Source organism: Amblyomma americanum, chromosome 11 (genome assembly GCF_052857255.1).
Source record: "Amblyomma americanum isolate KBUSLIRL-KWMA chromosome 11, ASM5285725v1, whole genome shotgun sequence".
NCBI lineage: Eukaryota > Metazoa > Arthropoda > Arachnida > Ixodida > Ixodidae > Amblyomma > Amblyomma americanum.
The window spans coordinates 40,454,731-40,471,631 of NC_135507.1; the positions used below are offsets into that span (position 1 = coordinate 40,454,731).

General features: G+C 45.5%; 1 protein-coding gene across 1 annotated transcript in view; it reads left to right on the forward strand.

Moving 5' to 3' along the window:
• The first annotated feature begins 2,001 nt into the window (after nt 1-2,001).
• LOC144110252 (lysosomal protective protein-like) overlaps nt 2,002-16,901 on the forward strand; it is a 29,323-nt gene continuing 14,423 nt past the window's right edge. The window contains exons 1-6 of the mRNA XM_077643087.1: nt 2,002-2,138; nt 6,159-6,345; nt 7,969-8,132; nt 9,433-9,677; nt 12,957-13,048; nt 13,225-13,321. Of these exons, the coding sequence (XP_077499213.1) occupies nt 6,179-6,345; nt 7,969-8,132; nt 9,433-9,677; nt 12,957-13,048; nt 13,225-13,321 (765 nt within the window). The 5' untranslated portion in view covers nt 2,002-2,138; nt 6,159-6,178. The remainder of the gene's footprint in view (nt 2,139-6,158; nt 6,346-7,968; nt 8,133-9,432; nt 9,678-12,956; nt 13,049-13,224; nt 13,322-16,901) is intronic.

Consider the following 16,901-nt stretch of genomic DNA (forward strand, 5'->3'; position numbering starts at 1 on the left):
CCTTGGAAACCGAGTCTCGAATTTTAAGTTGTGTGAATCTATTAAACTGTGAATAACACAATCTTTGTGTTGAGTGAATCAATGAAACTGGTCACCGTCATTCCGCTTCAAAGGATCATCATTGTCTTTTACGGTTTCGTGGTCACTGGTTTGAACCAAGCGGCAAGAAGGTTTTTATGCGTAGCTTGATCAGCTGCGAATGAGTTTCGATGCCGGCCAAACGCCCACCTAGAAAAAAAATACATAGAGAAAATTGCTAAAAAAAAGAGACGAAACAGTAATGGGACGTATTCTCCATTTGTGTGTTTTCACAAAGGTTGCCACTAAATATGATTGTTTCACCTAACCGCCTTTCGTAGTCTCATGAAAGTGGAACAACGCTCCTTACCGTGCTTGAGTCCCCTAAGTAATCAGTGTTTGGGGGTGCGTCTTTGGTCAGTAAGAATTTTTCCATACAAGTCTTGTTGTGTTCTGAGTACTGCGTTGTTAAACCAAATCTGCCAGCTCAACTCTTCGGAACGCTGTAATTCAATAACCGCATCTTCCGGTATCTAGTCCGGACCGTATATATATATATATATATATATATATATATATATATATATATATATATATATATATATATATATATATATATATATATATATATATATATATATATATATATATATATAAAACTTGAAAATTTTTGGTCCTTAGAACTGTATTGCACACAATATTGGGGATTTTACGGTATTTTCTGTCCAATAACGTCCGATATATTATATAGCGCATTGTGATTCAATGTACCATGCTTAGACTGTACATCGGCTATGGGAAATGTAAAGAATGCGGACTGTCTGGCGATTAAAATTGTTTCATCAGGCACAGTCGAAGCCTGCGAACTACAGGTCGAGGGCGAACTGCAGTGTGGAAATTATGGTAGCTTTTTAGGTGGTCGCGAAGAACACCATCAGTTTTTGTGAACAAAGATAGGTGGTGGAATCTGCAGCTGCTGGAAGTGAGAATGGCAACATAAAGCGAGAAACCTCGGGCGCTCATACCTACGCGCTCGGTAAATAAGCACGGACGGCCGACATCAGAAACTTTTGTACGCGGTCTTCTCCCAGACTCATGAGTGAAAAATTCCGGCGTAAATTCGGAACAAGCGCAGTTTTTTTAATGGCGGTATTTTTTTTGGTGGTAGTAGATGTTATCTATTATTTTTCTAGGAAAAACTACCCGACCCTGGATTGAGGCTTTCTTATTCAAAGCCATCTCGGTGAATTTATTGGGCTTTATGTATTTGGCTAAATGAGTTTTCGCGGAGACTCTCGTACACAAATTTGGCCCCATGCCGACCCTAAATATTTCACATATACTCCGCAATGCGGGAGTCAAGAGACATGTAATCATGAATTGATCTTAGCCGCTATTGTTTCTGTGGTTAGCATTACTTCTCAAGTTCTGCACCGCGGGAAGTGCGCGCGATAAAAAATATCTATAAAGAGAGGATTACATGAAAATGGTTCTTTACTTCGTCCTTTATAACTAGGTGAAGTGCGTTGCAAGGAGTCTTCATTCTATCAGAAATAATGCTCGATGCACGGCAGTGCATGGCCTCCAAGTCTTAAGACACTTTAAATTGCAACAGCTACAAGTATGAAGTTTGTTTGTACAGGGTGGTTTCAAAGGAGGGATGGGAAAATTGGTTGTTGCTATGGTCCCCTTATTCAGAGAAGAGAAGCTGGAATAATTTTACCCTCCTGCCAAAACGACAGCCTACTTATAAGGCAGCAAATCACAGAAAAATGTTCTAAGCGCAGATTATTCATTTTCTGGAACCTTATCAATGTTAGGATAAGAATCCAAAGAGTCACCTACAAACATGACTTCATTGAGTTAGCGAGTAGATAACGCTGAGTGATATGTTTAAGAAAGTGAAAACGAGAACATGTCTTATCGTCTTATCACTGGCTCTTATCAGACCGCTATTGTGCTGTTCTAATCAGGCTTGCTTCTATAAGACCCTGTGCAGGGTGCGAATGCATTTAGCTGGAGGCCGGTTCTACTCCATCGCGTCAACAGCGGCCGTGAAGGGGAAATCAAGCGGTGCGCTGGAAAATCATTTATTGCCACTTTTAATGCAGCAGTTTCTTGTGAGTACTCAAGGTTTTTTTTTTTCTCTGATATGTCATTCTGATCCACACGCTGCGTTCGTAAACGGCGCGCTTTTTGAAATACCAAATCATCAGAGACATGCAAGTAACGACTAACGATATGTAAGTCGCCGGCCGACGACTTGATGCGTTTACATTTACCTAAATACGTGCTTATATCTACCTGCGCCATTTTCCAGAGGAAGGTACAGCCGCGGGAAAAAGTAAGCACCCCCCTCCTGGTCCAGTGTTCGCCGCTCTGCACAGGGACGCCATCTGGCGAAGCCCTCCTGCGCTCGCGGCTGATCCACTGCGCCAGTCCCGAAAGCAGGAGGGCTTCGTCAGATGTCTAGCCCCCCCCCCCCCCCCCCCCCCCCCTCCTCCTTCGTTTCTGACTGCTGTGCAATTAGATTGTGGTTTGTTTTAGCAGATGGGTTTTGATTGCATTGTAATTTTTGTTTTGGTGTGTTAATTACCTTCCCTTTATGGACGTACGCAGTGAGCTTGCGCACGCAACGACACTGTGGGTAACGTGCATTGTAATTTTTGTTTTGGTGTGTTAATTACCTTCCCTTTATGGACGTACGCAGTGAGCTTGCGCACGCAACGACATTGTGGGTAACAAATGCGCATGCGCAGAACGCAAGGTATCTAGCCACGCGTTGCGGACGCCCGCCCGCTATAAAGCATAGCGTAGCGTACGCAACGTGGGACGCTACCTGCTGCTTAGAGAAAATGGCGGCGACCATCTCGCCCGCTCCAGAAAAAATACCCATGTCGCCGCTCGATTCTCTTACGCAATAGCGCACTGAAATGGTAGCGGTTCGCTTTTATTTCGCCTACTCATGCCCACACGCACCAGCATAAGCGATAACTATAGCCCCTGTTTTTCAGATAATTTGGCAATTATCAGTGTCCTAGGCCTAACTAAATGCAGTGCAGCGCCTCCTCGTTGTCAAACGCGTGCACACGACGAATAAGCTAAGGAGGGGAGTGCAAAGCTTTCGCTCGGAAAATAGAGGCGCTGTGCAGATTTCGTCGTTGCAGCGACACCTGGCAAGCAGTTTTCTAGGTTTTAGTCAGTTCTCATATTTCATTACAGTTCATCCTCTAATTAGTAGACGGCTGTCTAATATGCACATTCACCGTAGGAAGTCTTTGGAATGGCACATTGGGTAAACGCTTTCATTTTTTGCATCAAGGGCACATTTATAGGCATTTATTATTGCAGCGTGTAATACGCAAAGTCAGAATTATGTTTAAGATAGGTATTGTTGTTGTCAAGTGAAAGCAACAATGAAATTGTTTTTGTTAACATTGCATTAAATAACTTATACACTACAAACGTGCGGACTCCAAGAAACAGAGAGAGCTGAAAACTTAATTTCCCAGTCAGCATCGTAAATTTTTGCAAGTATGTATAGCGCTTGTATGTGCTCTCTACTTTTGTTTTCGTTCTTTCCGGTCCACGCTGTAGTATGATTAAATTATTACTAAGGTGCACAAAATTTTCGTTAGTGAAACCACGTGTCCTTCATTTGTTTTATATTAAGATTTTCAGTTCCGGTGTCACACTAAAATGTCCTCACGTCTCGCCATGAGAGGCTTTATTTGCGATTTTAATGAAATCGCCACACTGTTGCAGCACCGGAGACTAGTCAACAAAAGATCGGTGGCGACGGAGCAGCTCTGTTTGCTTTGTTGCACCAGTCAGTCGCAGGAACGTTCTGACGCTTTTTTTTGTAGTTCTGTACTTTTCGCTGTAAAAATAAGTGCTATAAACAAACATACATGACCCGTTGGTGGAAAACAAGAGAGGCTGATGCTCAGTGCCATTACGGTTGTAGTCTGGTGCCAGTGACACGCAGAGCTTTGGAACTAAAAGTTTCACAGTTGTGGTGCTGTGTGCCACAGCGTGATCTCAGCACGTTGTCACTGACAGCCAAAGTTTCAGCACTGATAAGAAAAGAGGTGTCTAGTTAGAACAACTTATGACAGAAACAAAGCTTGATCGACGCTTAACCTGCCTTTAACAATACAGTAGTTCCCTCTCACGCAAGTACTTCTCTTTCATGGAATCATAGATAGCGGTCAGTCCTCATGCCATTACTGGTGCATTGGTGCCATTTTTAGGCGATACGTCCTGTCAGGTGGCTGTTTCAAACGTAGCTACTTGTAGGGCTTGTGAGAGCTAGGTTGCTCTGGCTGTGCTCCCGTAAGGCTCATTTTTGCACAGCTAATTCATCGAGGATCTGTATAGCTCTCGGCCAATGAGCTGATGAGCAATTAATGTAGGGCAGATACGTATCGCATTGAATTTATTTGACTGACGCACGAATTTCAAAAACGAGCTGTTTTGCAAATCAATAGTAGAGTGCATCTTGAAACCGGGCAAAAAAGACAAGGTACGAGGAAGAAACCAACAGGACAGAGCGCGGTTTCTTCCTCGTCCCTTGTAGTTTTTTGCGCGGTTCCAAGATGCACTCTACTGATAGTCACCAACTAGCCCGTCTCTCTATTATTGCAAATCAATGCCTCGGTAAAATAGCCCCTATTCTAGCATACGCGTACAGCGCTGCGGTACTTTGTTACTCACGGAAGTGGATAAAGCCATTCCATTCGAACTCTGTTTAATAGCCTCACTGTTACTGAGCGGTGGATGGTGAGAATGGAAGAACACTAGATGGGAAGCAGTCTTCCATAGCGGCCTTGTATTCGTGACTTGATTTCCATTGCTTTCTAATGAACTTAGTCCACAATTCGGGCCGGCAAATGCAACCGTCAACAATACTCAGCGACAGTTAGTAGGAAATAGCTTATCTTCTTTCCCTTCTCCAGCAGAAGCAATGACGGTTGCTTGCCGCTGTTTACTTGTAAGGCCAAACAAGCAAATTCGAACCCTTCTAGTTCTGTCTGGGTCCCGCTGTGCACGATTCTTCATCTCCAATTTCGTTTACTTAAAATGTCCTCCGAGGCGACTTGACAGTCTTTCGCTCCGCTCCACGAGGGACACAGTAAAACGCTAACCAGCGATTTCTTAAATCTGTTATTATGTTCGCACCTTTGTGCAGCGATATACTTTTTCACCCCTACAAGTTTGCACTGCCAGAAAATAACTCGTCATTCAAGCTAAGTTCACTACGGAGGAGCTCTTCTTAATGCATTGGTAGCGTCCTCTCTAGGTCGTGGACACCTCCAATATGCCAGTTCAGTTAGCAGACGAGAAAGTGCCAAGCAGCTTCAAAGCCCACTGTGGCAGCAAGCGATGCATGCCCTAAATTTAGATTTCGGCTTTAATGGGGGCAGGTACATCGTTTACGCTTACTTGGTTTATTTCGTTCCATGTTTTTTCTGGCGCAATCTTTAGACACTGCAAATTACTCCCAGAAAGCAATCCAAGACAATGACATCTAATAATAATCAGATTGCCCCGATAGATAGATGAAGAGGAAGAAGGAAGGCAGGGATGTTAACCAGAAGGGTGTTCCGGTTGGCTGCCCTGTACTGGGAAGGAAGGATGAATGTACTGAAAAGAGAAGGAGAAGGGGCCAGGAGCATAGTCAAAGTTTGTCGTTCAAGCCAGTCGCTCTCACGAATGATGTAGTAGGCCTTGAGCAGTCGACGGTTGCAGCCACGCGCCGAGGATCTTATCCTTTGTAAATCGGCAATGACCCAGGCGATCCGGAACATTACACAGCGGGGGTCTCTACCGCAAAAGGCTGTCAGCAATCCGTCGTTCGTGAGGAGTTTATTGGCTGCCTACCTAAATTGCAGTCCGAAGGGCAGCCTACGTTATGCATTTTCCCAAGGAGCTACCTGTTCCATGTCAGGGCGACGAGACATGGGCAGTCTTGAACATGGGGAACGCAACAGGCGAAACACTGCTGTGTTTCGAAGCGAGAAGTTAAATTTAATTAAACGGCACACCACCTGCTAGCTTTCTAAAGACATATGTCCTCATTAGCATCCAGTCATCCATATTTTCCTTTCTTGCGATTGTTGTTTGCCCTTTGCTTACAGAAAAGCCATAGAACGTGGAGATGAGGTCAACGGCTCTTTTGGTCTTCATGGCTGCAGCGGCTGCAGTGTCCGGCCAGGGACCTGCGCAAGACGAAATCAAGTCGCTCCCAGGGCTTGCCGTGAAGCCCACTTTCAAGCAGTACTCGGGATTCTTGAACGCTGGACCGAATAGAAGGCTCCACTACTGGTACGAGAAGTAGCGTTGGAATAGACATTTCAGCTTACGACTTCCTCAGCATCCTCTAAAGCCTCGGCTCATCCTAGTGTTCCAGATTACACGCCTAATTTTTTGTGAAATTCTTTCGTGCCTATGATTCTGCAATCAGAGGAGACGTAAAGCTAAAAGGCGTGCAACTAATAGTTTTCGTGAAAATTTGGAGACGGGTTGCTCGTTAGATTGTGCTCTCCTATAACGGATTTTTTTTTCGGGTAGTTTGGGAACGAAAACAGCCAGAGTGTCTGATATTATCCATGTAATTTTTGACAGAAGTGTTCTGTTTATCGCCGCCCTTCCCTGCCCGAACATTATCTATTTACTTCGCATGAGGATTCATCTTGAGTATATTAGCTGATCGGTTCCAGATTGTTAACAAAATGCTCCTGCAACGTGTGGCATATCTTCTATGGTGTCGCGGGCTGTTCATAACCAAGTCAGCATAATAACTCGAGAGTTCCGAGATATGCCTAAATAGAGAGCGCCAGACTTCTACGGCCATTACGACCCGAAGATAATCAAGAGTGCGGATTGTTAAGGAAGTCGCTGAGTTTCTTTGCTTTCATTTTGAACAGAAGTCTGCACACATGCAGACTATTGCGTCACTAAGAGCAACATGTAAAGTGCTTCTTTCGACTAAGCCACCGTTTTTTTTTCCGGGATCAGATTTAGAACAGGGGTGGCGTTTGGCGGTAATTTTTGTTTTTAACGCGTTTAGATCCAGTACTGCACGGTTTGGTGGGAACAAATTGGGAGCCTTCATCCCACGCGGTGATAGCAGTACACAAGTGATTTCACAGGAGCTGTAGTGGCAGCGTCACCTCTTGGCTTCGGTAGAATGTTGAAACCAGACGAACGGTGGTGCTGCTGAGAGATGTTGCTGCTGACAGAGCTGTTTGGAAAGTGTTTCATTTGGTCTGTCGTCGCCGTACGTGGATGCCCAGTTACCTGCACTGAATCAGACCACGCGGCTCAAACCTAATAGAGAACAAAAATTACCCCCAAATTACACCCCTCTGCGAAATGTCAGAGCGAACGAATGAGTAGTATACAGAAGCGGTTGGCTACGCATGTTGTGCTAATGAGTGACTATATGCCCATTTTTAGTTAAGTGTTTTCTTTTAAATGTTGCGTTTACATGCGAATACATGGACCGGTGCATGGTGTTCCCCTTCCGCCGCTAAATAATTTATAATTTAACATCTTTTTTCATGCTTTTCGGTTCTAGTTCCTTCAACCAAACGATGGCTGTGAGATGTGGTTGACCTTTAGGTCACTTGAGGCTCAAGAAACCTGCAATATAAACGCTCATTTTGTATATATAATTCACTACACAACTTATACCAGCCTGCTTCAAGAGCTGGAATGACAGCAAACGAAATATCATCAGTTATATTGTCGTTTTTTTTTCGTGCCACTTAGTGTTAATCTGTATCTTTATATTTCATGTATATATTTACACCGACTTTAAAGCAAATGCTCTCCTATTTGGTCTTTATCCTGGTAGTTTGTGGTTCTTTCAAGCCTGTACAGTGCTGGTATTGTTGCTCAAATAATGCTACACGGCTAAGCGTTGCGCTCTCACTTTCAACACAGGTACGCGGCGAGCCAAAGTGGGAAGGCGAGCCTCGATCCCGTTATTATATGGGTCAACGGCGGACCTGGGTGTAGCTCCATGCTCACCCTAATGATGGAACACGGACCTTTTCATGTCGTGGACAAGGGGCAGCGTCTGGTGCCCAACGACTTCAGTTGGAACAAGGAAAGCCACGCTTTTTTTATATCGAGCCTGGTGCATTGACTAAGCATCAATCTGGCTGATATGCTATCTTGTGGTCGAGAGTTGATGCGAGCTTGAAATGCACTGCAGGAAAGGTGCATTCTGTTCAGTGACGGCTCATAGACTGACAGCCGCGCACGAGTCTTTGGGAGCGTCCCTCATCAGCCATTTTTCTTCTCTTAGCTTTTATGCATAAACGGCAGTGCGCCCGGCTTTCGTTGCATTTTTGATATGTACGGAGCCCCGAGCGACCTGCGTTCGCCATGTACTGAAGAAAAGGGGATGCTGTCGGAACCTGCTGCAGAAAGACTTGGTACATTTGGCGCGGCCGGACGCCATCGTCAATGCTTGCGTAGGCCGCTACGTCAAAGGTCAAGTTATAGAGTTGGTACTGGGCCATGCTGATGGATGGCGCCACTAGACCTGTGTTCAAGGGTTCGCCCGCATGACGTAATGACGGCAACTAACGCGTTGGGATCGCCTCGCCTATCAAGTGCCACCAGGAGAGTGTGTGCGCCTCTCGGCCTCCAAGGCAGACTTTCACCCAGGACGGGACCATTAAGACGCTGTTTGCGTGTGCTGTGCTTCGGCACGTAGCAACAGGAGCCGGCGGAACTGAAAAATTCGCCAAAGTTCGTTTAGGTTCGCCGTCGTGTTCTCCCTTCGTTCTGACGCAAAGTTCACCTGTGGTGCGCCAACCACTTGGCGTAAACACTTTTTATGCTTAAAAGATTGTAGAGGCCATAAAAGCAACATGGGACAGCAAATATGCACACCTCCACGTTAGCTTTGCGTGCGATAGCGTCTAAAGGTCAACCATGCTTCACATCAGGGAAATACTGGATTGGTTTTACGGTTTTATGCGAGGTTAAGGTCCCAAAGCAACGGAGACTATGAGGGACGCATTAGTGAAGGGCTTACTAAATTTTGACCGCCTGGAGTTCTTTAACACGCACTGACAATGAAAATAACCGAGGGTATGATGCGTTTAGCATGTATACTTTCTGCAATGTAGAAGATATCCTTCTTTAATCGGGAACAATGCCTGGGAAAAGCATACATAACTTCCGAAGACCACCGGAGGAACAAGCACGAATCATTTGCGCAGGACAGACACCATAAGCCTGTGCGGAGTTTTTCTCTAGCAGAATAGCGTCTCTGCTATGAATTTGAACCAAAGGGTTTTTCAAAGAGGTATTGCTGATGAGAGATATTGGTGCACTTGGTAGGTAAAAAGGAAATAAGCGTGCCCTTTTTTTAACTGTCGTTCTCATATATACAGGTCGCCAACTTGGTCTTTCTGGATGCACCAGCAGGATCAGGCTATTCGTACGACGCAACCGGCAACTACACCACTAATGACGAACAAGCTGCTGACGACACCTACCTGGCCATATTGGACTTCTACCACAAGTTCTCCACATATAGCAGCAATGCTCTGTTCCTTACTGCTCAGGGCGTGTCTGCCACGCATGTGGCCCTTCTGGTTGAGAGGCTGATCGATGAGCCCGCGATCAATTTGACGGTGAGATCTACGAGACCCGTGGCCACAAGAACATGTTTGACATTCTTTTGAAAAAAGCGCTAACCCGCGAGTAGACAGGGACAGCGTAGTTTTCTGTCACATCATGCTAGGTCTGTATGTAAACGCTGTGATTATTTATCTCTTGGTATATTTTGCTGCTTTTTGTTTGTGTTTATTTTAGCTCTATTAGCAGAAAAGACATTTTCGTAGCAGAATGTTTTTCTGGGTTCCTCAGAAGTGCAGAAATGTTTAAAATTATTATACCTGGTTATAAAGCAAAACAATAAAGTCGCATCATGTACAGGGCTTCGACAACGATAAGGCGCTCTCAGGATGAATATAATGATGACGCATTAATGTTGAAAATTTTTTCGCAATTCGTTACGGTGCACTTACCATCAGATTCTAATATGGCGGCGCATTTAAATCTTTGCGGTAGTAAGCGTGAACAGCACACACCGATCATGAAATTAGATTTCATAATAGGTATTAAATTCGTTGTAATACATCCAAAATTTACTTTTTAAACACCCGAAATTTTTAAAATTTGACATCATCAGCCTTTACTCTTTCGCATCGCGCGCAGATAAGCCTAAATATTAAGATTAAAGACGCCGAGACATGCACAGCAACCGAATAATCAGAAAACCAAGAATGCTTTAACTGTTTCAGTTTACTTGACACGCGACCATTATGTATTGTGTTTAGGCTTTTGCAAGACACAGAAATAAGCCTTAATGAATAGAAACAGGAGAAGGAAGACGCGAATGAAGAGGGGAAAACCATTTTTTCAACAACAAGTACAATTTTGGTGTTTTAAACACCGCACCAAGAAGCAGTTCCCCTTGAAAGTCCACTTCAGCTTTAGAAAACAACCGCGAAGGAAATCTAGTCACATTTATAATGACTAAGCATTTCTTCTTACGTGTTCCATTTTTGGAACATTGGCGTTTTTCATATACGGACGCTAATATCATCTGAAATTGCTTTTATTGCTGTGCTGTTCGAATTCCCATTAGCTACCTTTAGCGAACCTTGTAGCTGCTTTCAAAGAGTTGGCAAATCATATAGAGGCAATTAGACAGAAAACCAAGATGCTTTGATAACCTTGTTGTCATACTGAGTGAGCCTATCGTATTTAACGCTACAGAAGTCGTAGCAGGCAGCAAGCGCTTCTTGAAAAAAATGGGTTTTACAGCATAGCTATGATATGCACGTCCCATGGCAATCAAGGTGTGGCCTCATTCCGTGATCATGTGACCACCGTCTGCAAGCTCCTCGTACTGTCTTCGTAGTCTTCAGGTGGAGTGCTCGCTGAGGTGGGGGTGGCGGAGGGGGGGGGGGGGGTGGGGGGAAGGATCCGTGCTCAGCCACACCTATCGTGTGCTTCGCCTTTGACTTCAGGGCCTCTTTGCCCTCCTCTGGCGGGATGCATGTCTGTGAGAATCCCGATACGTTTCCCAGCGCCTCCCAGCCCTCGCACGTACTAGCTGTGAAGTGAGAGTCTTAACTTATGCGGTGAATCCAACATACGCGACACGCCCTTGAGACACTGCCTACGAACGCGTTGCCTAATAACACCCACAAATATGTGTCCGCACATTTAGCAGACATAACTGTATAGCGTTTACGCCAGCAGGTGAAATACAGGGCTCTGAAATGGGAGTACCGTATTGCCTGCCTTTGAATGTCGCTAATGACAAATGCCAATGTTAAAATAATGCATTAATCTTTTTGCCACTCAAATGCACACAGGGTATAGTTCCTTACTCTTTCACCAAATCCCCTACTATTTGTGACCGCTTTTATAATAATAATAATTGGTTTTGGGGGGAAAGGAAACGGCGCAGAATCTGTCTCATATATCGTTGGACACCTGAACCGCGCCGTAAGGGAAAGGTAAAGGAGGGAGTGAAAGAAGAAAGGAAGAGAGAGGTGCCGTAGTGGAGGGCTCCGGAATAATTTCGGCCACCTGGGGATCTTTAACGTGCACTGACTTCGCACAGCACACGGGCGCCTTAGCGTTTTTCTTCCATAAAAACGCAGTCGCCGCGGTCGGGTTCGAACGCGGGAACTCCGGATCAGTAGTCGAGCGCCCTAACCACTGAGCCACCGCGGCGGGGCCCGCTTTTATTCCGTTTACGTTTTTTTTCTGCCAAAGTGTTCCATAAACATTCATCTGTGTTTAGCCGAGACCCGTTTCCAAATAATAATTCAAAAATTTTAAATGCTTGATACTATTTATTAAAGCTGCGATTACTTTCATCATAATGAAGCAATTGAAAACAAAAATTTCGAGCAATGGTGTATCTCGGGTTCAAACACAAATATAGTTTCATATGTTCAAATCTTGGAATACTGAGAAGTAAAATGTTTATGCGACACCAAAAGAAGCCGCAAGGAGCAGCGTCCGCGGTAATAAAATTCGCCGGTTGGCTGGAGTGATGTGACGTCACCAGACTAGGAGTGACAGCACTGCCAATAAACACATCTACAGCTGATAATTCTTACGCGTTGCCAAAATATTATACAATTATGTGTCCTTGATAAATTCTTCCGTGCGCTCAGGGGAAGAGCGTTAAAGGTGCACTAAAGAGGATTCTGAGCTTGTCTTTTTATCCCGGGAACTTGGTATACACGCCACGAACATTCTTAGAAACCTCGAATTAGCTAGCCTCTGTGACGATTTCCTTATTATATCGAATTGAGCGTCCCGGCTCCCGCCTTTTTTTTTTTTGACCGCACCTCCGAAAGTAGGAGGAGGATACCAACGCCTGGAACGCCTTTCAGCCAGTCGATTTCGCTTTTGTTTTGATTTTTAGGTTTTCGTGAAAAAATAGCTTCAGTTGCCGACAACATCGCCGCAAATTAGGCCCACGGAAATAAATATACGCGTGGATTCTTTGCGTTATGTATCCCTCCGCCGATGGCAGAGCGGCAAGCCGCCACGCGACTGGCTGAGAGGCACTCAATGCGTTGGTTGACTCCTCCTACTTTCGGAGGCGAGTTCAAAAAAAAAAAAAGGCGCGAATCCCGACGTTTCATTCGATGTAATAGGGAAATTGGCCGCGAAGGACAGTAATTAGAAGTTTCCAAAAATGCATGCAGCGTGTAGATCAAGTTCCCACGGTAAACAGACGAGCTCAGAATCCTCTTTAGTGCACCTGTAAGACGGATAATCATGGTTTTGTGAGAAGGAAACTGTGCATTTAATTCCAAAGTGATTGTACAGACCAATGTTTTCATAAGGGTTTCATGTATCTTCTTTTCCTTGCAAAGGGCTACGCCATCAATAATGGAGTTCTCGACGAACGTTCCAGGGCCAATTCTCTTATGTTCTTCAGTAACTACCATGGCCTCTTCGGACGCAGGTAATGCTGATCGGACGAATCAAACAATAGCGCCAATATCAAAATGAATTTTGTGAACCGCAGCTGAGCACCCTCTCACGCGATTTAATTTCCCTATGAAGCGCACACAGATCGTATTTTAACGAGCGCTCCGTATTGTTCCAATTCCTAATTGTTCTTTTACTGTTTTTTTCAAGTTTGTGGAAGAAGCTGACTACAAACTGCTGCAACGGCATTATCACACGCAGAACTTGCAACTTCGTTGATTCAACGACATCCTCCTGTGACAGTGCGGTAAGTAGGTATTTCTCAGCGGCCCTCTTTCAAAGTAGCTTTTTTATTTTTACTTTCCTCTTCATTTTTTCTCAAAATCAACTAAGAAGCATTCAAGTGGCCTACATTCAACGGATTATTTACTAAATGAGGAAGTTCCAAACGAATGACAGTTTCAAAACAAAGCATTGTTTCACGCGTTTCCCTTCTTTGTGTAGGAGTAATATATTGCTGCTCGTGTTTCTCTACCATCTACGCCACTATGCTCGACGAAAGCGAAGGGAAAATATTTCTGACATCTTTTCTTATGTACCAAGAAATCAAAATGCGCATATACATTGTTAGCAGAGGGAAACGATTATTTAAGGAAACTACATCTTACTCCAATGTGCGCAGGTGAACGATCTATTGAACGGGGATATGTTGCAGCAAAAGTAGCTGCGCGAGCTGATCCATGGCATTTGAAACCAAAGAGAAGAAATCATGACGAGGAATGTACTGGACACTTGTAGCTGAACACAACCACAGGACACCTCAGCGCAGGTTTCTACAAGCATTCAGACGATAACACATAATAAATACAACGGTATCTTTTTATTCTCTCTTCAGTTAAAATTGTTCGAGCGATAATTGCACCTACTGCACCATGCGAGCACTTTTCAATAGGGTCTGCACTAAAGGGCAACTCCATTTTTTTTTAATTTTGAGTTGACACCCCCCTCCCCCCATCACATTCATTAGTCTCCTCTCTGGCGAAGAAAAAAAGGTTTTTGAAAATACGTTGTAGAAGCCGGCCATCGGCTTCTCGCTCGGCGGCGAGCACAACTCGGTCTTGTCCACTGTGAGACTAGAGAGCACTAGCTTGACGAGCGTCCTTATTTTTTTTTACTGGCTTTAAGCCCCGGTATTGTTCTACTGGTCCAAGTTCCATCATCTTTAATTTACGCGTATGCGTATGCCACGGGACGCCAGTTATCGCCATGTCGCTGTAGTAGGGCCGAGCCCAGACCAGTCTGGGATGAGTCTGACGCCACTTTTGTTTCTTTACAAGGGTTGACGAGGGGAAGCAGCGGCTATTCGTTCAGGCATTTGCAGATTTCTAGCCACTCTTGCGCGTGGCTGGGAGTCCATTCAAAGACCGCGTCGTGCTTGATCAAACTGCGCAATTGCGGTGTCTTTACTGCCAGGGAAAGGATATATTTGGAAAAATAATTCGCTACGCCGAGTAGGCATTGCACTCCACGCTTGTCTGATGGTGCAGGTATCTCAGTTATGTATTTGACCAGTGCTTGGTTAGGCGTTATTCCTTTTTCATAGATTGTCACCGAAAAATTCAATTTCTTCGACTCCAACTTTGCATTTCCCTGGATTGAGTGCAGCACCGTCCCGCCTTGCTGCATCAAATAACCATTTTAAGCGCTCATCGCGCTGCTCTTTGGACGATCCCCACACAAAAATGTCGTCGACGTGCTATCGGCGTCAAATGAAATGCGAACAGAGCAGCGCGTGGTCAAAGGTACATTTAACGCCGTCTGCCTGCCGCCGTCAGACATAGGCGCGCTCATCCGGTCTGCCAGAGTTTTACTTCTGATTTATTTTACGTTCCTTTTCTCGTTTTGCTACTGGAGTGCCACAGTCGTACTTCTCACCGATCTCAACTTGCACAGCGCGGTTTCGCTGGCGCCCACGGCTGTGGACTATGTCTCTGAAGCGAGCGCTCAGCGTGTTTTCAGCGTCTGGTTTGCGCTGATGAAGAAAGGAAGCAAAACCTCTTCTCGAGTCGTATTACTCAATACGATGGTTATTGCATGAAAGGAATCCTACCTCAAATATGGTCAGGTCGACATGCACTTAAGGCAGGAAAGACACACCTGTAGTTGTAGGCTCTCCGAATTCGCTGATGCTGGTTCCAGTGAACCGAAAGCGTTGACACCATTGGAGGACATCACACAGCGCCTGTTCTCTGTAGTCCATGATGCATGGTCTTGAGCGGACACAATCCTTGCTTTTTTATTTGCTGCTGAGACTGCTGACTTTTGCGGCGGTACAGGCCTTCGCAGAACAAGCTCATTTAGGCGGCATCTAATGGTTGACGTGCCGGAACACAACTCGTCGTTACCTCAAGAGCCGTAATGCTGGGCGTGTCTGCTAGAGCCGCCGCAATAAGTAGGCCTTGATCCCTGCCGGTAACCCGCTGCCTGCGCCCACGAAGCATGCTTCCAAGCCGTCCCACACCACACAATGCTTGGGAAATTCTGGTAATGGTAGACACTGGACCACCTGTTTCCTTTGCAACGGCGCGTTGGTGCACTCCGTTATGTTAGCGAGAAATGATTAGCGCTCTCTTATTCGCGCCGTACCGTCACGCATGAATGTTCGATGCTAGTGCATTTGAGCTTTTCCTGTGGCGATAAATTTGAGCCCACTGCCTGAAACAAGCGATTCAGTAACCGTTGCGTTGGACATCAAACGGAACGCGATCGGTCTTTTTCGCTGTTCGCATCGCAACCAGACGCTGATAACACGACGATGATGGCAGCAAACGAAAGCGCTGCAGGCCAGAGAGATAAGAGCGCTCGCTTCACCCACGGGCGCCACAGCAGCTGTAGCCAGTGAACCGTATGGTGAAACCGCGCCGAAAAAGTTGATACTGGCGCTAAGTTTGAATGCGGCGCTCCAGCTGCCAAGCGAGAAAATATACGTCGAAGAAAACAAGAGCAAAACTGTCGCAAACCGGATGGGCGCACCTGCCTTTAATGGCGACAGGCAGACGTAGCAAACAGGACTTTTAGGCGCGCGCTCCGCTGTTCGCCTTTCATTTGACGCGAGATAGTATGTACACGTGAACACCAGAAAGAGACTGAAAGATTTCGCTCAGTATATTTTGAAACAGTTCAGACGCGGGAGACATACCAAACGGCAGCCTCAAGAACTGCCACCTTCCAAGGGGGGTTGCGAAAGTACAAATACGTGAAGTCTTGTCAATCGGTATTTGATGGAAACCAGCCTTTGCGTCAAGACGGCTGCGCCTGACAATTATGCTTGTATGCCTTCCCTCCGCGGCATCTCGTAATGCTCCCTCCTTATGCCTGCATTAATCCTTCTCGCATCCGTGCAGATTCTTAGCTTTCCGTCTTTCTTTTTGACAATAACTAAAGGGCTTATCCAGTCCGTCGGCTCGTTGACCTTGGTTATGATGGCAGCCTTTTCCGTTCGTTTCAGCTCGTCGCGCCGTGGTTCCCGCAATGCAATGCCAAGGGTACACGCCGGGTGGCTTGAACGGCTGGGTCGGAGCCTTCGCGGGGCATCATCCAGTACTGTCGTTGGACGTATCCGGTGCCTTGAAAAATCGCACTGTATTATTCGAGCAGTTTCTCAGAGCTGTCGTAATACCGAATCCGCTTTTAGGGAAACCAGCCCGAATTGCTCAGTCACTTGAAGACCTAGTAGCGCCTCGCATCCTTTCTTTACCACGAAAAATTTCAGGTTATAGCATCGGTTGCCGATGGCCACTCGTTGGTTGATAACGCCGTAGTGCTTGATTGCACATCCGCTGTAAAATCGTAGGGTTGAACTGCTGTGCTGAAGCGCTGGCGTAGGC